Here is a 27,908-nt window from a genome sequence, read left to right as displayed (position 1 = left end):
AAGTGTAATGAATGGAAGGACGCGGGCTTGTGGGAGATGAGGAGGAGGTATGATCAGTGCATGAGAATATGTCTCTGTGCATCTCTCCGAAGATGGCAGTGCCAGCTGACACCTGGCGAGCAAAATTTGAATTTTTACCCACACTCAAAATTTGTATCAGAGGAGCAACTTTTTTCCTTGAAATAAGGGTGTCAATTTGGGAAACTTGTATCATGAATGTTCATATCCTGAGGAATACATGTGCTGTATTATGTTACAACAGATTCCCTCATCATTTACTTCTTACAATGTACTATAAAATACACCTGTATTCTTATATACTGCCATAACCTGCTGCACTCTTACAGATTAAAGAAAATTTGGTCTTTTCAGACCATTATGAGGGAGAGGTAGGGAGGTCTTCTTTGAGATTTAGACAAATAAACCAACCACAGAAAAGCACAGTATGAGAGTCCTTGAAGCAGTTAGTTGGTCATATAGTCCATAGATTTTGAAGTTTGTTATTTAGATATAGTACAGTACTGAGGTTTGTACATGATGGATATAGCACATGTTCTAAAACCATCCAAAGAGCAGACAAAAGTTATTTAAGTATATAGTACAATCCAAAGTAGTTTTTGGATGGCAATTTTTTGTGGTAAAGCTGTACACATGGCAACTCTGGACTATACAAAACAAAGCTATGCAAATAATATACAATTCATAGTCGTTATTTCATCTTATAACTGCTGTTGCAAAGACACTGGATGAACAACTAGAGAAAGTACACATTGGGATGATGTGATTACAGGATCAACTTCCACAAGTTTTGTGTGCTTCGTGGTGAGAAATTGTTTATCTGTGTCAGAACAAAACTTACCCAAACAATAAAAACAGTTAAACATGTTGGACATTACCAATTACCTCCTCATTCCTGTACTGTACAAGAAAATAAAAAATGTCATTCATGTTTCTGTATTCTGAAATAAATAAATAAAATAAATAAAAAACATAGTTTAAATATTGTATATAACACTCAGAACTTTATGCAAGCAAAGCTTATTCATAACAGGTATGGATACTATCAACGTAAACTATATATATTTTAAGTTGCTATTGATGTCAGTGTGCATATTAACAATACTGAAAAGTATTACAGTACCCTAGCTGCAATTTTTTATAACATATGGATGTATGAACATGGGAGAGTGTAAAGGATATCCAACTGTTAACTGTAGTTTTAGCCACAGATTAAAATAATTTTGATATTCAGAATCTCAATTTCAAACCATGTGTTTACATCAGCTATGGTGTGCCAATTATCTGATCTACCAATTATAATCATGAGCATTGTTCTCTGGCTGTGGTGTGTGGTCCAGTGTAACAGGGAGGCTTGGGGTGGCTGCAGGTCTTGACTGTGTCGAGGAGACTTCAGAGCCTTAGAGAGATCCTTTAACTCAGTTCTTCCACTTAGAAGATCATTGTAGGCCTGTAATTACATACACCAATAAGAACTATTGTATTTAGGATAATCAATAATGTCTATTAAATTTCAACGCAAATACATTAAAGATGTCCACAAATAATGAGTGTTCTATAGGTAATGATATATTCATTTAACCCTCAATGATTCAATATTGTCATGGTTCTGGGTTACAGTAATCAAATTAACCCAAAATATAAATTTATCCCAACATATCAAAATTACCTCACAATTCAGGATTTTTGGCACAACTCGCCTCACAATTTGAAAACATTTGAGAGTTTTACAGGAAGTTAGTTTTGATGTATGATACAGTACAGTGGTCCCTCGGTTAATGAACGGTTCGATTAACAAAATTTCGGCTAACAAATTAGCTTCCATAAGGATCTTCAATTCAGTTAACGAACAAAATTTTGATGAACGAAATCCACACAAACACGTTTTGTTGTGAGCATCAGCTGATGGGCTAGTCTGCCAATACAGTAATCGGTTCAATGTTTACATTTGTTTCCAGTGGAATAAATATCAAGAAGGTTGTGCTCTTTAATATTTTTGCATTTTTTTATATTAAAATTATTATTCAATTTAAAATTTAGTTAACATATTGATAATACAGTGATCCCTCAGTTAACGAACACCTCGGTTAACGAAATTTCGGTTAACGAACTGCCTTCCATAAGAATCTTCAATTCGGTTAACGAACAAAAATTCGGTTAACGAATTTCTTACGAACCGACCTCAACATGTTTTCGCTTGCACTGGCCGGGCAACCAGCTTTAGTATCAGTCCGCCAATACATTAATCGGTTCTAGGGCTTAAATTCTTACCATTTTAGTAAATATCAAGAAGTTTATACTATTCAATAATTTTAAAAGTTTAATATTCAATTTTTAAGTCATTTTAACAATTATTGAACATAATCAGGTAAAGTGACTAGTTTAATGCGCTGCATCCAGCCTCTTAACACAGCAAACAGGCATTAGTCTCTATGTTTTCACTGGAGGTAACATCTTGCTTGAGACTCTCTTCAACTAAACGCCTGTTTCCCAAATTATTGGTCATTTTGAAATATATTTTACATATTGACAATATATAATGCAGTGCAGTGTTGATTTAAAGAAAATAATCTTGAAATACACCAAGAGAACTAAAATTTGGGTGAATGGTGCCATGGGGTGACTTCCTTCCACCCCAATGCCTTCTTCCCTTTCTCTCCACCCCCATTCTAATTCCCATCATCATCATCACATCATCCAGGAGCCTTACACAACAACCTCAAACTAAGTGAACTTTTCTACCATTTTTGTTGAATTTAGGCAATTTCGGTGAGCTGGAACCAATTACCCAAAAACCCATTGAAATGTTGAGCTCGTTAACGAACTGCTGGAACGGATTGAGTTCGTTAACGAGGACCACTGTATATGCAGTACAGGGAACAAGTTTTTTTGTGCGCTCATGCCGCTTGACTCACTCGCCAAAGCGTCAATTTAACTTTGTTTACAGTGAAGGAAACATCGTGTTTGTCGCTCTCTTGAATACAGAGTATGTTTAATTTTTACATTAAAATTATTGGTCATTCTGATATTTAGTTAACATATTGATAACATATAGCGCAGTGCAGTGTTGATTTAAATAAAATAATCTTTAATTACAGCTAGTGAACTTTAAATTTTATTGGTGAAATTACCTGTACTGTACTGCATCAAGCATGGGTCCAAAGAAAGGTGATTTCTCCTCCATCCCCACTTCCTTCTCTTCTCCCTTCTCCTCCTCCACCCCCACTTCTACTTCCCATCATCATCATCAACCAGCAACATTCTATATACACACCTCAAAGTAAGTGTACTTTACTACATTTTGTTTATACTTTGTATGTACTTTTCTGTGAGCTGGAACCAATTACCCAATATCCCATTGAAATAATGGATTCGGTTAACGAACGTCTCTGTGGGACGAATTGTTTTCATTAACCGAGGGACCACTGTACTGGGAAGCCTAGTGTGATAATAACAAAACAATGTCTTAAGCAGAAGTTTCCATGTGCTATGTATAAGTACAAACCCCAGTGTTTTTAAATCTTGTTTTGTGCATTAGTGATTTTTTTCTTCACTTTTGACCGATTAAAGAACTGGAAAATGTGCAGTGTTTGAAAATTTGTGAACTACTGTATTGGTACTAATTTGACATTTTCCCACATCACAAAAACTTCTCGTGAATTCTGTCTGGTCAAAAAATACTGAATTACCCTATCCCAAAATATCAAATTGTAAATACATTATTGAATTAGTGAGGGTGCAGTGTATATACTACTGTACTGTACAGTATTTATATGCATCATATTATGTGTAGTATTATAAATGTACTGTACTGTATTATAGTGTGTATATACTGTATTAGATTAATAATAAAATAATAACTTAATGCATGATCACATGCACCCCCCCATATCTGGTACAGTGTATCCAAAATATGGGGGGGGGTTACATTTTTACTTGGGTACAAAGAAATGTTTATTCCCTTTATGTGTTTGCCCTTAGGACAATTATTTATTTTTTACCTGTACTGTATATATGTGTGTGTGTGTGTGTAGACACAAACACACAAAAAAACAGCCCAGTCCCAACCATTATAAAAATTATCATCAACTTGTAATCAACCAGTGTATTCACTCTCAGTCAATCTTACCTTTTTGCACTGTCACTATGTTGAAATGCCCTGTAGTATAACCTTCTCCCCACTTAGTTATTATATATCATATTTGTATCACTTATGTTATTTGTCAATCAAGTAACCCATTCCCCAATTATATAACTGTATATTTTAAGACTTCTGACTGCCATGCTCTTTCAATAAACCATTACTTATTATTATTATTATTATTACAATGCATACAAATAAATGATAATGGGGAAATTCTCTCAAAAATACCGTAATAAGAAACACGACAACAAATGTACTGTAGAAAATATATGGTCTACCCCTCGTCAACTCTGTGCTTTGTTATTAATTTAGTTGGTTGAGTTGCCATAAGGCGCCAGAGCCAGCTGGGTTGATACGTAGATCAAACTTACAAAATTTCTTTCATAGCCATCTTGCCAACCCAACATGAAGGATGTTGGTGATTGTGGTGTAATATTGTATACTTTTTTACAATATGTATGTAGGATGGTATGTGCATGTAAATGAGTAAAAATAAACGAAGAAGGTTATTGATATTGTAGTGGATACTTTCCCCTACAACTGACAAGCCTAGCTAAGCATACAGTAGCGGGGTTCAGCCAACCAGTGGGTTTCTCTGATGCCCTCGCCGTCTAGACAAGGGGGGAGGGGGTCACCACCTGCGACGCTTACTAACGGTTCTACGTCCGCTGGACGTGTATATAGGCTCCTTGCCTCGCCGTTGAGATTCATTCTAGCTACAGCCCTACAACATGCAACACCTCCTCTTAAGAAGCTCCTGCACAGCAACTCCTCTACCACGCAGCAACTTCCCAGCACCAAACTGTTTTGTATATAATATATTTATATAAGAAAACAGCCATAGCTGAGTTTCCCTTCTCCAACCCATCCTGAGTGCGAGACTAAATCACGAAACCCCACAATATCTACCCAAAAATACAAGTTGAAAATACCATAACAGCTCAAAGCCTGACCCAGTAGCCCGGTGTTTACAATGATGAGCTAACATAGCTTCAATGACATGATTAATCATTGTTAACTACTATTCTATCAGTAAACACTATTAATAACAGTAAATCCAGTGAAATTTGGCAAGGAGCGAGGAGAGTTAAAACTGCAGACGATGACTAACTAGCAGTCACTCACTCCCCTTGCCAGGCATACAGTACGTATGGGAGATGCCAGGCATACAGTACATTTGGGAGATGCCAGGTGTACGGCACGATGGGAGATGCCAGGCATACAGTACGTATGGGAGATGCCAGGCATAGTCAGGCGTCAGTATGGGAAAAATACAATACATGACCTTTTCTCTCATCACTTGTTTGGGTGCCTTCCCACGGCTGGATGCAGGTGGTTGAGGGCGTTTGGGAGCCATAACAAACACGAGAAGCACAGTTGTTAAGAGAGTGGAGAAGCACACACGCAAAACGGACAAATGTTTATCCCAGACTGAGGCGGGCCAAGTGAGCCAGCCTCCCGGGACAAGAGACACACCTTGCGGGACGCCACGAAACTGGCACCCTTCCTGTACTGGCCGCGAAAATGCCGGTAACTTTAAAACTACCCGCAGACATTCTTGGGTACATCCAGGGTGTCATGTAATAACAGAGGACCGCAAAATAAAAATTCATGAATTACCCGGGCGTACTGTACAGTATATATAAATTGAGCCAGAATCTATAGAAAAATGTTGGTCGAGACCTCGCCCTCGTGTGCTTCACTGATCAGTGTAATGTATTTTCTTTTGGTGCTAATTTAGAGCTTAGTGGATAACATCAACTTTCTTGACTGTAATAGATACAAAATTTAACCATCAGGGAAGGGATTGAATGGTGATATACAGAAAAATAATTGTGGGCTAATGTAATATGGATGGCAAAAATAGGTAGGTGGTAGAAAGAGCTCACCTCCAAGGCACCTGCTTAATTTTGTTTGTGTTTCTGCTTTAGGATATAAGCCTGAATAAAAAAAAAAATACAATTGGCACTCCTGTCAAGTGTATCAAAAAGACCTAAGCTCTCTGGTACACAGGGGAGAGGAGAAGAAAAGAGGGAGAAAAAGCGAGCCAAAGACAGAGGTATGCACGAGATGTGTGTATTAATAATCATTTACTGTTAGTTGGGCAGCTATATTCATGGAAAATTATCTGTGATTGTTTGTTATTACATTACAGGCTATGTGCCCTGGCATAGGCTAATATTACTGGGTTTTATTTTATTGCCGAGTTTGTCATTTTACAGGTAATGGATCTTGGATTCTTGGTATAGGCAGTGACTTATTATTACTGGGCTGAACTGTCATTTTTATTATAATGTCATGGCATAGGCTATTATTGCTTGGTTTAACTGTCAATTGTCAACTGCTTTGTTATAATGGTCGCACAGCCTTAGTGTTTGTTGTTTCAGATGCACTTCTGAAATATTTTGGACCTCCTCCCCCTGGGAGGTTGTGTGCAGCACACTTGCTGAGGAGGAGGCCATTGGGATTACACTTGCCTTGTAGTCCATTTCTCCATATGGTTCCCTGCCAAATGTTAGCATCTCTGCCAACTCTGGCATTGAAATCACCAAGGAGCACAAACATAATGGTCAATGACAACTTGGTCTACTTAAGCTCTCTGCGATACTTTTAACAATAATACCGAGCCAATGTCTCTGTAGTTCTTTGAGATTGTTCCCTTGAAAATTTTCTCTTAATTGACAAAAACAGTAATGATTGGGTACCAATGGCTTTCAATCCCACAAATAAAAAAATCCAGTTTGTGTGTTATGGCTCATCACTCCTAATATACTGCACTACCTATAATACTACAGCACTGCTAATAAACTGATCTCTAAAGTCTCTATCTCTAACACTATAAGCTTACCTGGAATCTGTGTTTGATAGACTCATAATCAGGGCTGAGGTCTGGTGATGTGACAGGTGAGTCTTTATTTGGGAAAGGACTGGATGCTGCAAAGTAGTTTCTGAATGGGTTAGTCTCTGAGAATACTGGTGGAACAGGCTGAGTGGAGTAGTTATATCCGCCACCTCTACCACCACCATCCCCACCAGCACCTCCACTCTGGGTGAAGGGATTTGTAGCACCTCCTCCTCCACCTGAGTCAAACAATTAAAAAAGGTATTTGGAGTTCTGTTCTGCAAATATTTTTATTTTTTATATCATAATCATTATCTCATGTTATTCAAAACATTTGAAATTAAAGTATGTTATTCTTAAACAATTTATGACAAGATATAGGAAATGTTATAAAATGAACTTTAGTGCAAGGTCAAGGGTTAATGTAAATTTGGCCCCCCAAAAATTTACATTTTAAGCATGCCTACAAGTATTAAACATGTGTACTGTATGAGATTATGTCAATACAGTCAACACATTCAAATATCAAACCTACAGCAGTAACACACACATATCTTACCAATATGTCAAGGGTTCGAAGAAGGGTGTTATACAGTGTGACTCTACCAAACATGACAGGTTTTCCAGTCTGAGTTCCTCCTGTACTTACACTGGATAGACCAACTGCTGGAACGGCTAGTAAGCTGACAAGTGATTAAAGTCATAAAAAAATCTTAGAAGGTTAAGATTTGATCTTGAAAGAAAGCCAAAAATGGTAGTAATTCACATAAGGAGAGAAAGATACATAAAAATACTGATAATGTACTGTATATAGGGTGTTAAATGACCCACCTACCACATGTCTTTGTATGTAATAAGTCATTTTCACACAGATATGGGAATCAAGACAACAAACATCCAGTGAGGGTTTTGTTGTGTGACTGCATGGAGGTGAATTAAAAGATCAGCTGTTGAGGAGCTTATCGCTTGGCAACACTGGTGCATGTTACCACTCCATCTCTCTAATCACCCACACCTTTCTGCTTTCTAACTCCATATTTTAAAATGTTATGTAATGTTGAAGGGATACAACTTTGCTCATTTATACTTTTACTTATCACAATTTCCCTAAAAACTCTTTAGGTTTCGTGTTTATTGAAGACATCTTCAGGTCACACTAATCCCACCCAGAAAGGGGTGACCTGACATTCCATCACGTCAGTAATGTGAGACCACTAATCCCCACCCTACCTCCTGACATTGAGTCAGGTCAGGTACCCACCCCAAAAAAACCCTAACTTTTATCTTTATTCAAGACATTTTCAGGAAATTCTCTTGATTTTCAACCTCAACATTTTTTTTCCTAAAGCGTTATTTTTTAAATTCCAACTTTGGGAATGATTTTCCGAGCAAATTTAAATTATGGCTATCGAAGATTTCCGGGTTTGAGGGATTCCAGCTAATGGAGATAATAATGGTGACACACACACACACACACACACACACACACACACACACACACACACACACACACACACACACACACACACACACACACACACACACACACACACACACACATGGCTGAATGGATACTCAACCCTAACTGGAATCAGATGGAACACATAATTAAGAGGGTTAGAGGGTTTCTGAGTGATGAGAATGGCATTTCTTTTGGTATACAGATGTGGTAGTGTTGGCTCAACTGTCCCTGCTATTTGGCTTGTTCAGTTGAGGATCTTTGAGAGAGGCAGCCTGAGTTTGAGGGTTGTAGACTACTTTTGAAAAGAGTGGGAAAAGCACGAGCATGTTAGAATAAGGGTCAACTGTGCAGCACAAATTCAGTTTGGGACTTATACTACTATTACATTGTTGACGGCTTAATGGACTTGAATGTTTCATGAATGTAACCCCACTCATGTCAGTAACATGACATCATGCACCTCTGACTTTATAGATGAGCAAGAAGGGAGAATGGATGAAGACAACACGTCAAAGGAGCACCCAGCACAGCATCAGCCAGTAGGGAGAAGGATGACTTAGGAGACCCAGAAACAGGCCCAAAACAAGTTAAGCTATCTCAGTATCCCAAAATCCGTTTTGGGTTGAGAAAGAGGGTCTTTCAATACAAGTGGTTTGAAACCTTTGATTAGCTAGAATACTCTGAAAAGAAATGCTGCATTCTGTTTTTCGTGTCGACTCTATGCAAGACAACATACAGGTACAGTAAAGCCTCCGATAACAACGGTTCGACCAACAACTTTTCATATTTAAGACCCTAGTTAATTTAGGATCCAATTTAATTTACGTCCTTATTTCATTTGCATTTACGACCAAAATATAATAAAATAAAATTCAATTAAATTTTCATATAAATAATAACTGAATCCTGATATGTATTATAAAAAATAAATAAAAAATGACTATAAAAAACATGAAGAGTGCCTTGCACAAAGAAGCTGCCTGGCTAATGAGTGGTAATGCGCATAGCCAGTAAACAACAGTCGGAGATTGACAGGTCCTTTGTTTTCACACATCTGAACAGGAACAGGAGAAAAACTTTCTCTTTTCTTACAGCATTTTTGCATCCCTATTCAACATGAGCAAGAGAGCAAGTGATGGTAGTGCTGGTTCAAAATTTAATAAAAAGTGTATAAGCTTAACCGAGAAACTAGATGTGTTAAAACAAAATGAAAAAGGTGAGAGGTCTGTGGATATTATATGGAGCAAGCAATGAACATATTTTCTGAAGTGGATCCATTAACAGAACAAAAGATTAAAATTTACATATATGCAAATGACCTCTACATAAAGATGTATAATGAGAAAAGAAAGCAGCTGTGCAAGGTTCTTTAGACAGCTTTATTATTCGAAGGCCTAACCATCAACTTCAGCATCATAAGCAGCTTCTACATCAACTTCAGGTTCAGTAACAGTTTCAGCAACAGCTTTATGGAAAGCTACAGCTTCAGCCAGAGTTGAACCTGAAGACTTCGTCATCTGAGTAAAAACTCACACAATACAGTATTCATTGGCTGTCCTTATGTTTTGGACTTTACCACCATTGGTGAGTAAATATTATTTAAAACATATATGTAGTACAGTAAATAAGTGCTGCTTTCATATTCAAATGTAGAGAAATGACGACATTTTTTCACATGAACGCACTTACTGTTCATACATTGGCGTTCCCAATCGTATCGCTTTATTTCTTTACCATTAGTGTTTACCTACTTCTAGTGTTCCATTATTAACATTAAATAACATTACTTAAAGCATACATACAGGTATTAATATATTTTTTTTAAATTAAGTTCGCTACAGTTACAACCAGGGTCATAGTGTCTTCAGTTTCTTATGTAGAACCATCATCACTCACGAAAACAATGCCGACTTGTCTCCTCGTGTGTGTTTTAATATTCTACGTAATATTAATTAATTGCTTTGTTCATTCCACATATATAAAAATTAATTCAATCAAATACATATTCAGTAATAAACAATAATGAATCTTTTGTACATATTCTTAATAAGATAAATGACTGTGTTTCCTTGAGTGCGCACGTATACATTGGCGTTCCACCATCAGTGGTTACAGGTTGTACCTCTCTAGTCCGGTAACCTCGGGACCTAACCGGTGCCGGACCATGGAAATTCACCCTTTTCCTGGATAGATAGTGACTTGTGCTTATGCTTGGAAGCACTAGCACCACTTTGTCTGCATCATGGTCTCTTTGAAGACATATTGAAGGGTTAAATGTCGTATAATAGCTTCTCAAATTTCGCGAGTTTTTAATTCTTAACGTATTTTATTGGAACACACAAAAAAATAAATAAATAAAAATTTTGACGGCGGAAACTTGAATTTCGAAGGGTTTGAACGGCCCGCCAACGTGCAGACGACATGCATAATAGTGTAAACAGCGTCATTTCTCTTATGTACAAAAGATTCATTATTGTTATTAACCGAATGTCTTTTTTATTGAATTAATGTTTATGTGTGCAAAATGAGCAATACAATTCATTAATAATATGTAGAATATTAAAACACACGAGGAAATGACACAGCATTGTTTTCGTTGATTACAAAACCAGTGACTGACTGGTTCTACATATAAAACTGAAGAAAATAAGACCTTGGTTGTAGCTGTAGTAAAATTGATATGGTTGTTTTAAGTAATGTTACTTAATGTTAATAAATGGAACAATAGAAGTAGCTAACGATAATGGTAAAGAAAAAAGAGAGATCGCATATGTAAGTGCGCGCACGTGAAAACATATCGTCATTACTTTACATAAGAATATGAAAGCAACACTTATTTACTGTTCATATATATTTTAATTAATGTTTCTGAATTTGTTTTTATTGAATTAATGTTTGTGTGTGCAAAATTAACAATACAATTTATTAATAATACGTGGAATATTAGAGGAGACGAGACGGCTGCCGGCATTGTTTATGTTAAAGCTTACAAAACCAGTGACTGATTGGTTCTACATATAAAACTGAAGAAAATAAGACCCTGATTTTAGCTGTAGTAAAATTAATGTAAAAAAAATAATATGGTTGTTTGAAGTACCTGTAATGTTATTTAATGTTAATAAATGGAACAATATAAGTAGCTAACCATTAATGGTAAAAAAAAAGTGAGACTGCGCGTATGTAAGTGCGCACATGTGAAAACATATCGTCATTACTCTACATAAGAATATGAAAGCAACACTTATTTACTGCTCATATATATTGAAGGGTTAAATGTTGTACTCTGTATAGACAAGCAGAGAGAGAGAGCAGCCGAACTGCCGGATGTAAACAAACCTTAATTACCCGCGGGTTTTTTTTGTAAGGGGATTAGCCCACCCGGGCATAGGTCACTGACCCACATTGGGGCCTGTGGGGCAAAAATTTAATACTCCTGTAATAATAATAATATTTCAGATAAGTTAAAAAAAAAAAAACTGCCTATCTACCTATTGGACAAACTAAAATCGTTCCGGACCACGGGAGTTTCCGGACCACAGAATGCCGGACTAGAGAGGTACAACCTGTACTTCTACTGTACATTAAATAACATTAATTAAAACACATATTTTTTACATTAATTTTACTACAGCAACAACCAGGGTCTTATTTTCTTCCGTTTCAGGTGGATAACTGACATTATGGGTGTAAACACTGACAACAATGCCGTCTCTTATCCTCTTGTGTGTTTTAATATTCTACGTAATATTAATGAATTATATTGTTCATTTTGCATATACAGGTGCTCCTCTACTTACGAACGAATTACGTTCCTGAGGCTTGTTTGTAAGTCCAATTTTACTCTTGTAGATACCAAACATATTGTAAAAAAAATGAACAGATTATGGATATTTAGTACAGCTATGCCCTTTAATGCAGTCTTAAAACTTGGCTCACTCTTCTCCTCTTTCGTAATGTTATTTCTATCTGGAATTTTCTTCAAAATAAACCAGTCTCATCCACATTAAACACCTGTTCTTGCAGGTAACCCCCTCAGTGATGATGTTTGTATCTCTGAAAGATTGTAAGTTGAACGTTCTTAAGTAGAGGAGCAACCTGTATAAAGATTAATTCAATCAAATGCATATTTAGTAATAAACAATAATGAATCTTTTGTACATATTCTTAAAAAGATAAATGACGCGGTATCCTTAAATGAGCACGTATATGTTGGCATTCCCAATCCAGAGTGTTAATGTACATGACTTTCAAAGTCCATAAATAGTCCTCAAAACACTGAGCAATACGTTTGGAACATATTGACTAAATTGTTACCGAGGTATATATTTTGCATTAACTGGAAGTGTTGTCCCTCTCACAGAGAACTAACAACTACTGTGCTGTACTACACTTCCTATAGCTTCCACCATGGGCACAGGGCAACATCAACTCAAAATAATATTTGTACTGAATATTGCATAAAGTGGTTAGGGTGTTGTGATATTGGCCAGACAATGACAGGCAGTGAAAAATAAACAACATGGCAAAACTGTAAGAAAGACTTTGAGAAAGGTATTTTTGGTGCCTCCATTGTGGTCTATTTATTTGACTAATTTAATTTTTAATATCTTTCTGAAAATAAAACTCTGAAATATCTGGAACATTATCACACTTAAATCTGTTTTGGTTACCTGGTATGTCAAGCATTCCATTTGTTGCATTATAAGTGCCATATCCTGCATCACCTGCACCTTCATTCAGTTTTTGTGAACTTAATGCCCTTGGCATAGGATTAGCCGGAACTCCATGTGGTGCAAGAGCTGTCCCTTCTTCAGCCATCTCACGAGGGTCCTCCTCAGGTGGTAGATCAGGTTGGAACCCAACATCTCTTCGGTAGAAGTTGATGAATATGAATGCAGCAAGAATGATGAGAGACACCACACCATATGCTCGGAACACAACAGAAGTCCCTGTACAAAAAATATATAAGAAAAGCAACAGAAGCATCAGTAAAGTGTTCAAAATATCCAATCTATGTAGTGGATGATAACATTATCATGTGTTGAAAGTAGATGATGAATCACTGTAAATAACAATTTTACATTTAACATAATATCAGGAAGTTTGAACAAAAGCAAAATGAACTTCCCAGTTTCAAATCACATCACAGAGATAGTGTATAGCAATGACTCACCGAAAAAATTTACAAATATTCCACCAACAATGGCTCCACAGCCTCTGCCAAAGCCATGATGGATACCCTGGAGAACTCCCTGTGAGGAGCAGCGGAGGTGTGGAGGGGTGTTGTGGGCAATATAAGAACAGCACGCAGCCCACACAGCAGCATGGGTTATTCCTGCAACACAATATAAATTCTGACTCAACCTCAATCATACTGTTTGTGGGGTATTATGGTACTGTACTGAAATGAGGAAATAATACAAAGATAATTTTTTTTTCTTTAATCCTGAGCCACTTGTGTGGAAGGTGGACTGAGAAGCACAAAACATGAAAGAACGAAACCAGTATGGGGGGAGTTGTGCAAGACAGGAAAGAGCAAAATTATTCTGCCTACACAACCTAACATTCTCATCTAACATGCACAGAAGGAAGTGAATCCTTTGTCTCAACACAGATTCACAATACAGTGGTCCCTCGGTTAACAAACACAATTCGTTCCACAGAGTCGTTCGTTAACCGAACCTATTACAGGTTGTACTTCTCTAGTCCGGCATTCTGTGGTCCGGAACAATTTTAGTTTGTCCAATAGGTAGATAGGCAGCCTTTTTTTTTTTTTACTTATCTGAATTATTATTATTACAGGAGTATTAAATTTTTGCCCCACAGGCCCCAATGTGGGTCAGTGACCTATGCCCAGGTGGGCTAATCCCCTTAAAAAAAAAAAAACAAAGCCGCGGGAAATTAAGCTTTGTTTACATCCGGCAGTTCGGCTGCTCTCTCTCTGCTTGTCTATACAGAGTACAACATTTAACCCTTCAATATATATGAGCAGTAAATAAGTGTTACTTTCATATTCTTATGTAGAGTAATGACGATATGTTTTCACATGTGCGCACTTACATACGCGCAGTCTCACTTTTTTTTTTACCATTAATGGTTCGCTACTTATATTGTTCCATTTATTAACATTAAATAACATTACAGGTACTTCAAACAACCATATTCATTTTTTTACATTAATTTTACTAAAGCTAAAATCGGGGTCTTATTTTCTTCAGTTTTATATGTAGAACCAATCAGTCACTGGTTTTGTAAGCTTTAACATAAGCAATGCCGGCAGCCGTCTCGTCTCCTCTAATATTCCACGTATTATTAATAAATTGTATTGTTAATTTTGCACACACAAACATTAATTCAGTAAAAACAAATTCAGAAACATTAATTAAAATATATATGAACAGTAAATAAGTGTTGCTTTCATATTCTTATGTAAAGTAATGACGATATGTTTTCACGTGTGCGCACTTACATATGCGATCTCTCTTTTTCTTTACCATTATCGTTAGCTACTTCTATTGTTCCATTTATTAACATTAAATAACATTACTTAAAACAACCATATTAGTTTTACTACAGCTACAACCAAGGTCTTATTTTCTTCAGTTTTATATGTAGAACCAGTCAGTCACTGGTTTTGTAATCAACGAAAACAATGCTGTGTCATTTCCTCGTGTTTTAATATTCTACGAATTATTAATGAATTGTATTGCTTTTTGCAAACATAAACATTAATTCAAGAAAAAAAAAATTCAGTAATAAACAATAATGAATCTTTTGTACATAAGAGAAATGACTGTTTACACGATTATGCACGTCGTCTGCACGTTGGCGGGCCGTTCAAACCCGTCGAAATTCAAGTTTCCTCCGTCAAAAATTGTATTTATTTATTTTTTGTGTATTCCAATAAAATACGTTAAGAATTAAAAACTTGCGAAATTTGAGAAGCTACTATACGAAATTTAACCCTTCAATATGTCTTCAAAGAGACCATGATGCAGAGAAAGTGGTGCTCGTGCTTCCAAGCATAAGCACAAGTCACTATCTATCCAGGAAAAGGGTGAATTTCCATGGTCCGGCACCGGCCAGGTCCCGAGGTTGCCGTACTAGAGAGGTACAACCTGTATTTCAATGGGATATTGGGTAATTGGTTCCAGCTCACAGAAAAGTACATACAAAGTATAAACAAAATGTAGTAAAGTACACTTACTTTGAGGTGTGTATATAGAATGTTGCTGGTTGATGATGATGATGGGAATTAGAAGTGGGAGTGGAGGAGGAGAAGGGAGAAGAGAAGGAAGTGGGGATGGAGGAGAAATCGCCTTTCTTTGGACCCATGCTTGATGCAGTAATTTCACCAATAAAATTTTAAATTCACTAGATGTAATTACAGATCATTTTCTTTAAATCAACACTGCACTGCGCTATATATTATCAATACGTTAACTAAATTTCAGAATGAACAATAATTTTAATGTAAAAACGTAAACATACTCTGTATTCAAGAGAGCGACAAACACGATGTTTCCTCCACTGTAAACAAAGTTAACTGACACTTTGGCAGGCGAGTCAAGCGGCTGATGGGCGCACAAAACAAATAGTTCTCTGTACTGCATATATTATCAATATACTGTATTAACTAAATTTTACAATTAATAATAATTTTAATATAAAAAATGCAAAAATATTAAAGAGCACAACTTTCTTGATATTTACTCCACTGGAAACGAATGTAAACATAGAACCGATTACTGTATTGGCGGACTAGCCGATCAGCTGATGAGCACAACAAAACATGTTTGTCGTAAGGATTTTGTTAATCGAAGTTTTGTTCGTTAACCAAATTGAAGATCCTTATTGGAGCTAATTCGTTAACAGAAAGTTCGTTAACCGAGGGGCCACTGTATTTCACATAAATTCACTGCCTACTAAGATGGAATAACAATCATTCGTATTAAGATGGCTCATACTGTCACACACAAAAACAATTCTTCTACATGTATTCCATAATCATATTTTATGAGATAAATCTAGACCTCACAACCCAATGGTTCATTATGTACTAACAATGGACCTGTAAACACTGACCTTGAATAAACTCAAATGGCAGGACCCACCAGGGGTTCTTCATCCAGGAAATGTAAAGGAAACGGAGAACATTGCCCAACAACCCTATGCAAAGCACCTGAAGTGAAACACAAGAATATTAGCAACAAATTTTGGTTTGAGGCTATAATTCATATTTGCATTGTAATATGAGACACATTTTTTGAGAATCTTTACAGTTGCTTTCATTCAGTAATTATATTCTAGAACCAGTGAGTGAGACATATCACACAGAAAAGAGAGTAAAAGAAAGGCAAGGAAATAAGTAAGGGAATGTTATTCATAAATTTTTCCAATATTGTAAAGGTAAGGTCACTTTTACCTTAACATGTCCAATCTGTGCGATGAGTCGGAAGCTGAAGAAGTAAGCAAAGATCTCTGAAATGTGATTCATGATGCTAGCAATGCCAAACACTGTAGGGGTACCTCCATAATCCTGGTGGGAGAGGCCATCAACTAAGTTTTTAATAAGTTGTATCAGGTCATATACTGTACTAGTTTGTACAGTCAGCCAAAGATCCAGTGACCCACCCTGAGTCTCTTACTGGAAATTTTACCTGGCAATACTTGGTAGAGTAAGGCTGTATGTAAAGGTGATTGTGATTGGTGGATCTATTTTTGGCTCCATTACTGTCAGGATAAATATTAAACAATCCAAAGGTAGAATTTTTATAATAATAAACTATAAATTCTTATTTAAGATGATGAGAAGTTTCCAAAAGTATATTTGGTTAAATAATGTAGAAATTATAATAATGAACTGGCAACTCAACTACCACGAGGAACGAGGACTGCCACAAGATTTTAGATCAAATTTTCTTCATTATTTAACCAAATATAAGAACATTTAGAAACTGCTCATCATCTTAAATAAGAATTCATAGTTTATTATTATAAAAATTCTACCTTTGGATTATTTAATATTTATCCTGACAGTAATGGAGCCAAAAATAGATCCACCTATCACAATCACCTTTACATACAGCCTTACTCTACCAAGTATTGCCAGGTAAAAGTGCCAGTACGAGACACAGGGTGGGTCACTGGATCTTTGGCTGACTGTACAAACTACTCTTGTCTGGTACACTATTTGTACAATTTATCAAATCATAATGCTTTTATGAAACACTATATGCAGTAATAGCAAATACTTATAATTAGTTTTACCTGCAAATGCCAGAAGAGGAAAGCAAATATAAGACCAATGCCAAAGCCCATCCACCAGGCCACAAAGAGGAAGGCACCACACCGAAGATTCTTAAACTCCCTCAGAACTACAAACCATTCTGGCATCTCCTTCATAGTCTGAGCAAAGATCTTGGTCTGATAAGGAAAAATTTTTTTATTAATTGATGGATCCACTGCACTGATCAGGTGTGTATGTGTTATTTCAAGTAAAGCCGTGGGTGGTGTAAATTTTTTGTCTCAACTATGTGGTGGACGAAGGAAGGCAACATGTTCTCTGAAGAGCAACATAACTGACAAGAGTGATCTATATTCAGGCTTGGGTTCCTTAGTACCATATAGATATGTAGAATGAAGGATGACGATCTTTACTTTATCCTCTATGAAACTGGTCAGGTCATTAGCCAATCAGGCAGTTGATTATTGCTCTGTTACACACTGTTGGCAAGTACTGGGCATGAGTATAGGCTCTTGCCTGTACCTGAACATATGACAGTGTTGGTCAAGTCAAGTCTTAAAGAAGGTCACTGTTGGTGCTGTCACAACATTCACTGACTATAAGAGGTTGATAATGTCCCCAAGATTTAGAGAGTTGCAAGTTATTTGAGGACAGAAAGACTTAGAGAACAAAGAGTTCCTAAGACAAGAATTGCAAGGAATGAAGGTGTTCAATGATGATAAAGGGTGACTAAATTGACCTTGCATGGACTATTGGTGGCTTGATAAAAAATGACAAAGCATTGTGACTGGGATTGAAAGGAGGCTTTTGCTACTTTAAAAACACAAGATTCATTTTAAAATCACATTTTATGGCAAGTCTGCAAATTCAAGTACAGTATAGTTCAGTACAGCCAGACATTTGAAAATCCATGGTTCCCACAACCCAATACAGTACTGTTGACTAGAACTATTTTGAAAATTAGATTACTGATACTTACCTTTCACATCCCTATTTCTTAATTAAAGAGAAGTAGAGGTTACCACTTGGCTGCAGGCCGAAAATCTTCACAGTTACGCTAATACAGTATATGTACTAAGTGAAACTCTTATGACTCTGCTAGAAAGTGTCATTTTGCAGGTTGACCCTCAGCTCCAGCTCACTTCCGGAGCATCCACAGTAGAAGGGGAGGAAATCTGAGTCAACTCATCCTGGTTGAACTATGAAATGGGATTTTTGGATGAGTCCATCATTTATAGATGATGCCTGACTGAGCGACCTGAACTCAAGCATCCCAAAGCTATCAGTAGTTAGAAACAAGAGGAAGGCAGCCCAAAAGCTCCCTAGTCTTAGAGCAACTTATACCCGATGGGAAGAAATTCAGCCAAGAAAAAAGCAGAATAAAAGGAGTAAACCATATACTGTACTCCACATGGTCATGCAGACCAGGTATTGGGAAACATAGGTAGCACATACCCAGGCCACTCTCTGGATGATGAACTCAAGACACACACTCATCAGAAAGGATAAGAAAGACACAATGCCCGAGGCCATGTGACCACAGAATGCAATCGGGCTGAATTAACTCAATATTCCTTACCCTGAAATCCAGGAAGCTCCATGCTCATCTCCAACACCTGTACTGTACATGGAACCTGTAAAAATAAGGACAAGGGGATGAGATCACTTCTCTCCCAATTCTCCAACATTTAGTCAGAGAAATCCAGTGAACACTACAGTACCGTATATAAACAATGTTGAATCACGATGGGGGACCAACCCTAGAACATCCTCCAATGGTGCAGACTTGGAACAGCCAAGATTATCTCATAGGTGCTTAATTAAGCAGAAATACTAACAGTTTATTAAATGGAGGTTCAAAGGAACTGTTAACCATCTCCTTCACTCTCAGAAAGAAAGTAAATTCCATCAATATACTGTAAGTGACATTTGGTCAAATATGACACAGCTATAAATGTACAAAGAAGTACAGTATAACTAAGTGCACAGGATAGGAGCCCGAAATTCAAGCTACAAGAGACTGATAGAATCTCAAAACCACTTACAGTACCAGGAAAACAATCAACTCATATGTTTACAGAACATAAGCACACATCTCCTCACAGTATGTCTGAGAACATACATCTCTCCATAGAGTCATGTACAGTACAAGTGTCCCCTATTGAGGATCCAAAGTTGATATCCACATCAACTAGGAAACTCTCAAGACGTTTGGATAGCATCTTCATATAGAGAGGAGATGGAGCTCCCTACTTCTTTGCCCATGTGTCCTGTCCTAGTATTGGCAAAAGAAGTAAAAATAAGGAAGTAAGACTTTCCACTGTCTCACTCACAAAGGCCGGGCTCCTTTACACAAGTGCAGGGCCTTAGGCCACCCAAGATACGATAAAGCCTGGTGGACATAAAATTTGCCTCTTATCCATTCTGAATGTGATTCAAGGTTGTTCATGGATCAAAGACCTGGCAGATAACAGTTCAGACCAAACCAATGAGTCATGTAACTATGAAACATGCCAGCCACTTAACCTTAAAGAAAGTTCTTACAAGTCTGTATTCGAATGAGGAGGTATAACTGTCCTCAAGACTTTCATAATCCTTTCAAAACTATGATCAAAATTAATAGCAATATGATACAAAAGGTTTCTGAAATACAAAAGACCATTTCTAACTACAGAATCCAAAAGTATATGAGCATAAATTCTTATTTCTTTTATCGTCTTCACCACTGGCTAAACATGAGGCAATCTTTCATAATGCCGGAACCCTTGTCCCCAAGCCCTGAGCAGAAAGGTTTGGAGAGATTTTCTCGACATTTTCTCAGACTTTCCAGTAATTGAGCATTATTTCATAATCTATATTTGCTCCCAGACCCAGAAATAAAAATTTGGACATATATTCCTTCTTTTTTTCTTCTTTTTTCAGAAAATGGTCCTGATTTTCAATCTCGGAATTTATTCCCAAACCCGGAATTTAGTGAATTTTCTGAAAAAATTTCTGGGTAAATTTAAATTCTGGCTATTGGAGAGTTCCGGGCTTGCGGGATTTCTGCTAACGGAGATATTACTGTACTTCAACCCTTGCCCACTTTGAACAACTAATATTGTTGGTAATTTTATCTGTTAAAATAGTAAAAAATTATAAATTTCCAATGCAAACATTATAGAAGAAATTATTTTCAGTTTTTTCTCTGTCTCCCTAAATGAAAGACTCAATATTAGGTGTTGGCAATTTCTAAATATTAACCCAATACTGTACTAATGAGAGGTAAAGACAGTACCTAATCAACTCTACCTATGATTTTGTTGAGAAAGATCCTCAGGGCTACTCTTATTTAAGAAATCCACTGAACACCCAGAGTGCAGGTATTAACCTTGAATAAGAAAAAAAGGAATAACTCGCCCACCCATAATGAAACAACCTGACTAATGTACAGTACTCAGTTGGAGGTAAAGGAGGAAAGGCTAGAGATGACCATGATGTGCGCAGTACAATTATGCCCAAAAGACAAGTTTTGGAGGGGAGGTAAATAAGCTTGGCCACATTGACACAAGTGGTAGAAGGAATATGTACTGCCCACAATAACATGAAGGTTGAAGGGGGATATGATCTGACTACTAACACAAGAGCTGGAGGTAACTAACCTTGATTGTGCCAATGGCTTCATCAATTTTTTGTCGTTGGGATTTCTGCTCTTGCAATGGAATTTTGGGCTCATTCCAGGGACGTGGCCCATTATCCACAGGTTCTTTTACTTCTGGAGTAGTGCTTGTAATCGGTTCCGAGTAGTCGAACTGTTAATATATATATATATATATATATATATATATATATATATATATATATATATATATATATATATATATATATATATATATATATATATATATATATATATATATATATATATATACATACATATACACTGTATATATTATAAAATTATTGTGATTAGAAAAGAAATTCTATGTAACTTTATGGGGGAATGGCTACCCATCTGGTGCCCCCTTTGCCACTGGATAATAACAAGCTTTTTGAGAACTTCTAGAATATAATAAAATCCTGAAATAAAACATATTTTCAGAAAAGTACAGCACAGGTACAGCATGCCCTTAAAATTCGCGGGGGTTAGGTTCCCAAAATAGCCATGAATAGCCAAATCCGCAAATAACATTTGCTGGCCCCCAGGGGGGGGGGGGGTTACATTTCTACTTGTGTGCAAAGAAATGTATATTCCCTTTATGTGTTTGCCCTTAGGACAATTATTTATTTTACCTGTATTGTATATTATGTGTGTGCATGTGTCTACACAAACACACACACACATATATATTTACAATACAGGTAAAAGAAATTCTGTCTCTAAAATGAATGGCTCCCTGTCCCAGACACAAAAATGCCAGCAACTTTAAAATTACTCTTTAGACATTCCTGGGTACAACCAGGGTGTCATCCGCAAATAATAGAGGACTGTGAATTATTAGGGCATGCTGTACACGTACTAATAAAACTGAGAACCTTTATTAATTATCTTTGAACACATGAAATTTGAGTACAGTATATAAATACATTATTATTATGCATGACTTTACCCATATTGTAAGCTCTGTGCGTGTCACATGTACAACCATCCTCACATTCCTTGGTTGCTGATCATCTCAACTATTGAATTGCATTTCAATCAACAGCACTAAAAAAAAAAAAAAATTGCATATTAATTTGTCCATTACAAGAGAAGCAGATGCAACTTGTTTAGCCTATGGAATTAACGTCTGTTTAACAGATGATGGGGGAGAAGTTGGACCTGATAAACCAAAGTATTAGCATGGGTAAAGATTAAGGTCTAATACGGTAATTCTTAAACTTCATGAACTACATTTCAGTTGCTACAAAAGATAAAAGAACAGATAAAGAATACAGGACCAGAATACCTTGAACTGTGAAGCTGTAATGAGAGCACAGCCCATGAGAACACTGAAGACTGCAAAGCAAATGGTGTAATTTCTCTCCTTCTCATGTGGGCGACAGGGGTGTCCTGGGAAGGCTGTAGAATGATCCAGTGCGATGCCCACAAAAAACATGGACAGACCCCAACCCAAGGAGCCAAACATTCGCTGCCGACCGTAGTGATCTGCCTCATCAGCCAGGTAAGTCAACACCTATAAGAGATGTACAGTATTTTGATATTACATTACCACACTCACTAACAACAAGCAGACAATATACTTTACATAAAATGCTTATGATCAATTAGCAGCAAAATTTCTAAAACCTTCCAAGATTCAAACACTGGGTCTCCATTACATGCATTTGATCACGTAATAGAAATTCTTACTATCATCTGTCAGGAAGTACCCATTTGTATTGGTTTCATCACAGGCTCACTGCCCCCCACCCATCCTCACCGCAGAGTCAGCCAGGGTGATGGCTGGGCAGCTGAAGAACTCCCCAAGGATAACCACCAACAGCAGCAGGAAGAACACCTTCTGTACATCTAATGACCGATACACAATGCTGGAGAAGGGTGGGGACAGCCAGTCTTCTTCTGCACCCTTGAAGTCCTTAAAGTTGACCTACAAGGAACAAGTTTAAGGTTAAGGACAGTTAAAAATAAAACCTATAAAACTTGATTGTATTCAAACAAGGTGCCAACTCACATCAGTCTGTATCTTTTATTTTACTTTTATCCTCTTCACCACTGATTGGCTCGTCACCTCTTGAGTGGTCGGTCACGTCTCTGTTATGCACTGTTGGCAAGTACTGGGCATGTACTGGCTTCTGAATGTATCTAAACCTGCTCCAGTGTTGGTCAAGTCTGGACCAGGAACAGCTCACATTCGGTGCCATCACAACACTCTCTGGCAGATTGTTCCAAGAGTTCACTACTGTCACTCCGAAAAGTTAACCCCTCACAGTTTTCTGGACTTGTGGCCTCTTCAACCTTGAGCTGTGACCCCTTGTGGGGCAGGCGGTCTGCCAGCTCCAGATATTGACACTCGACTGAGTAGTGCCCTTTGAGATGATTATACACCTCAATTAGGTCACCCCTTGCTCGTCCGTAGTATAAGCTAGGCAGTTGCAAACGCTCTAATCTCTCAGGGTAGCTGAGGTGCAGTAGTGCAGGCACCAGTCTGGTGGCCCTCCTTTGGACACTTTCAATCACCTGACAGTCCCTAGCATATCTCGGGGACCCCACTCCTGAAGATCATTACAAAGGACACACCGTCTAGATATCTGAACGAACTTCTTGTAAAACCTAGCTTAGTTGCTCGATTCACCTTCTCAAAATGGCCAAAGAACTTCATTTCATTGTCAACATGCACACCCAGGTCCTTTTTGCATTTGGTCTCTATTAATGCAGTTTCTTCATCATGTTGGAACATATGGTATACCTCATTAATGTTGGTACGAACCAGGTGCATCCTCTTACAAATTAATACTTTGACTGTTGACCTTTTAACCCAAACACATCATAATCATGGAGTTGTCATGGTGAATATATTTGTTAGGTGTGAGGATTGTAGTAACTCTGACTGTTCTCAAGGATTGTAGTAACTCTGACTGTTCTCAAGGATTGTAGTAACTCTGACTGTTCTCAAGGATTGTAGTAACTATTCTCAAATGATGCGGCACACATTTTCTTGAAGGAGTAAATACATTATGTAGTTTATATTATTACTATCGCCACCTAACCATTATCAACTCCTCACCTTCATCAGCACAGTACACCTCACCATCACCTTATCATTACAAACAACTAAACAAAATACTTAGTATTAAAATAAATAAATGAAAATAAATACGTATACTGCAGAGGTCAAACTAAATGTTATTAGGCCAAACACCTTAAAAAGAGCTATAATTTAGGTTTTAGGACTAAGAAAGCCCAAACATATATTCAGATTTGTAAAAAGTACCAACTTTGTTACTTAAGTAAAAGTATTGTTACATTGACAAAATGTTACTCGAGTAGAAGTAAAAGTATCCAAAGTTCAATGTACTCAAGTACAGCAATATCTCCGTTAGCCGGAATCCCTCAAACCCGGAAATCTCCGATAGCTGAAATTGAAATTAGCTCGGAATATCATTCCCAAAGCTGGTATTTAAAAAAATTCAGGATATGTGAACAAATTTTCCGAGGTTGAAAATCAAGAGAATTTTCTGAAAATGTCTTGAATAAAGATGAAAGTTTTTTTTGTTCAATCCAGAATGCAACTGGAAGGGCGTCGTTCATCATGAGTTTGTTCCACGTGGTCAGACAGTCAATAAAGAGTTTTACTTGGAGGTCCTGAAGCGTTTGAGGGAGGCAGTGCGAAGGAAGAGGCCTGAGGAGTGGACAAACAAGACCTGGATGCTGCACCATGATAATGCACTTGCTCACGCATCGCTCCTTATCCGTGACTTTTTGGTGAAACATGAGACGACTATCGTCCCCCAGCCGCCCTACTCTCCGGATTTGGCCCCTGCGAACTTTTTTTTGTTCCCAAAGTTAAAATCCACCCTGAAAGATCGCCGTTTTCAGACGATAGACGAAAATTCGCTACAAGACCTGCGCACCATCCCTCAAAACGCATTCCAGAACTGGAAAAAATGTTGGGAGCGGTGTATCAACAGTGGAGGGGAGTACTTTGAAGGAGATAAGTCTGATTAAGTTGTAAGTAAAGCAATAAATTTGTTTTTTAAAAAGTTTTTCTTCTTTTTGGACAGACATCATATGAAAGCAAAACTTATTCACTGTTCATATACATTTTAAATAATATTTACGAAGGTAAAACAAAAATTCTTCTCACCAATGGTGGTAAAGTCTAAAACATAAGGATAGCCAATGAATATTTTGGGAGTTTTTACTCAGATGACGAAGTCATCAGATTCAACTCTGGCTGAAGCTGAAGCTTTCCATAAAGCTGTTGCTGAAACCGTTACTGAACCTGAAGTTGTTGTTGAAGCTGCTTATGATGCTGAATTTGATGGTGTAGCTGAAGTTGATGGTTTAAGCCTTCAAATAATAAGGCTGTCGAAAGAACCTTGCACAGCTGCTTTCTTTTCTCATTATACATCTTTATGTAGAGGTCATTTGCATTTATTTAAATTTTAATGCTTTGTTCTGTTAATGGATCCACTTCAGAAAATAGTGTTCATTGTTGGCTTCATATAATATTCACCTCTCACCTTTTTCATATCGTTTTAACATACTGTATTTAGTTTCTCGGCTAAGCTTATACACTTTCTATTAGCTTTTAAAGAAGCAGCACTACAATCACTTGCTCATGTTGAATAGCGATGCAAAAATGCTGTAAGAAACCTGAGAAAGTTTATTCCTTTTCCTGTTCAGAAGTGTGAAAACAAAGGGCCCGTCAGCTGTGACTGTTTATATGTACTAGTGATACAGGTATCACCACTAACAAGCCCGGCAGCCTACATGTGCAATGCGTGTTTTTTTTTATAATGTCGGGATTTAGTTATTATTTATACGAAAATGTAATATATTTTTTTTAAATTTTGTCTTAAATACGAAGACAATAATGGCGTAAATTGAATTGGGTCTTAAATTAACCAGGGTCTTAGAAATTAATCTTCGTTAGTTGAATCGTTGTTATCGGAGGCTTTACTGTACTCAGTCGAGTGTCCATATCTGGAGCTAGCGTATGCCCGCCCCTACAAGGGGTCACAGGAGGAGGTTTTAGAAGCCACAAGTCCAGAAAACTGTGAGGGCAAATTTTTTCGAAGTGAGAGTTGTGAACTCTTGAAACAATCTGCCAGTGTGTGTTGTGACGGCACCAAGTGTGAGCTGTTTCAAGGCCAGACTTGACCAACACTGGAGCAGGTTCAGGTACATTCAGGAGCCAGTGCTTGCCAGCAGTGTGTAACAAGAGACGTAACCAACTGCTCGAGCTGCTTTCGAGCCGATCAGTGGCAAAGAGGATAAAGGTAAAAGTAATAAAACCCTGATAATGTGAGAGTCTGTAGGCTAAATGACCTTTGGCATAGACTTGAATTTGATAAACAACACTGTCTAGATGATAACACATCCTTGTAATGACTTCTTGTTTTCTCATCAAACAATAACACTGAGACAATATGCATATCTCTGCATAATGTATAGATCACCTTCAAAGTTTAAACTTAATCCAGTTGACACTATAACACTTAATATTTTAATTATTTCTTTTCAGGACGAACAGATATACAATACAAGGGTACCCCTATATGCCCTCTTTAGTGTGGATAGTATAAAATCTTCATATCAAAAAGGTTCAGTTAAAGTAAAATTTGCCCATAAAAGATTAACTTACGGTATAATGAACAACATTGGGTGATTTGCCGATGACATGGTCAGGGGGTAAGGGTGTGTCCCTCTTCCTCCTCCAGTGAGGGCTGTTGTTGGTCAAGCTGCTTGGCCAGTCTTCCATCTGGCTGAAGAATGCATCATCCAGCTCCTCTGGGGACACCTGCTTCAGGGATCTCTTGTGGTACTGGTGATGGAATTCTGGGTTGTCAATGGTTATAACCTGGACATCAAAGTCCTCCACATTATCATCAGCATCATAGTAGTCACTCTGGTCCACGCTCCTCTTGTTGACAATCTGGAGTACAAAGAAATCAGATCCTGAAATTCCTGAATAGCTATGTCATATAGTGGACAGTTTGCACTCAGGTAACAGTAGAGGAACAGGAACACACTCAAGGAACAGGAGCTCACTCAAGTAACACTAAAAAAAAACAGGAGCACACTCAAAGTAACTAAAGGAACAAGCACACTTAAATAACACCAGAGGAACAATAGCCCACTCAAGTAACAGTAGAGAAACAGAACCACATTTAAGTAACACTAGAGGAACAAAAACCCACTTAAGTAACAGTAGAGGAACAGAACCACATTTAAGTATCACTAGAGGAACAAAAACACTACAGTAACAGTAGAGGAACAGGAACAGACTTGAGTAACACTCGAGGAAGAGGAGCAGTGGCTGGAACTCACCGTGGTGTAGGGGGTCTTGAGTATATGGTGAGTATTGTTGAACTCCACACAGGCAGTGGCCGGAGGTTGGATGAAGCCGATGGCCAGGGTGAAGAGGATCCATGACCCTACTGAGCACAGCAACATCATCTTGCCCTTCTTAAACCTGCCATGTAAACACATGAGGCATTGGCTTACATGAAGATTAGCTCCCCTTCCCAGCTTAACTATTACACCTTC

The 27,908-nt window shown here is 37.5% G+C and overlaps 1 protein-coding gene across 1 annotated transcript; it reads right to left on the bottom strand.

The window, feature by feature from the left end:
* Position 1: 1 nt before the first annotated feature.
* Positions 2–27,908, bottom strand: LOC121862449 (major facilitator superfamily domain-containing protein 6-B-like). Its single transcript, XM_042360748.1, has 12 exons — positions 27,690–27,908; positions 27,004–27,294; positions 23,116–23,283; positions 22,642–22,869; positions 21,355–21,504; positions 17,737–17,892; positions 16,892–17,005; positions 16,552–16,648; positions 13,640–13,801; positions 13,137–13,415; positions 7,011–7,243; positions 2–1,468 (listed from the first exon to the last, which is right to left on the bottom strand). The coding sequence occupies exons 1-12, from the start codon at positions 27,849–27,851 to the stop codon at positions 1,220–1,222; spliced, it is 2,289 nt and encodes a 762-aa protein (XP_042216682.1). The 5' UTR covers positions 27,852–27,908; the 3' UTR covers positions 2–1,219.

Source organism: Homarus americanus, unplaced genomic scaffold (genome assembly GCF_018991925.1).
Source record: "Homarus americanus isolate GMGI-L3 unplaced genomic scaffold, GMGI_Hamer_2.0 scaffold31037, whole genome shotgun sequence".
In the NCBI taxonomy this organism is placed as follows: Eukaryota; Metazoa; Arthropoda; class Malacostraca; order Decapoda; family Nephropidae; genus Homarus; species Homarus americanus.
Note: the sequence above shows the minus strand (reverse complement) of the source record. Positions and strands in the feature narration are given on the sequence as shown.

Coding starts and splice junctions, on each gene's coding strand:
- LOC121862449 (XM_042360748.1), bottom strand. CDS start 27,851: ATGTGTTTACATGGCAGGTTTAAGAAGGGCAAGATGATGTTGCTGTGC. Junction 22,870..23,115: donor TCACCCTGGCTGACTCTGCG/GTGAGGATGGGT, acceptor CATCTCTTATAG/GTGTTGACTTACCTGGCTGA. Junction 7,244..13,136: donor TGGAATGCTTGACATACCAG/GTAACCAAAACA, acceptor TGTTTGACTCAG/GTGGAGGAGGAGGTGCTACA.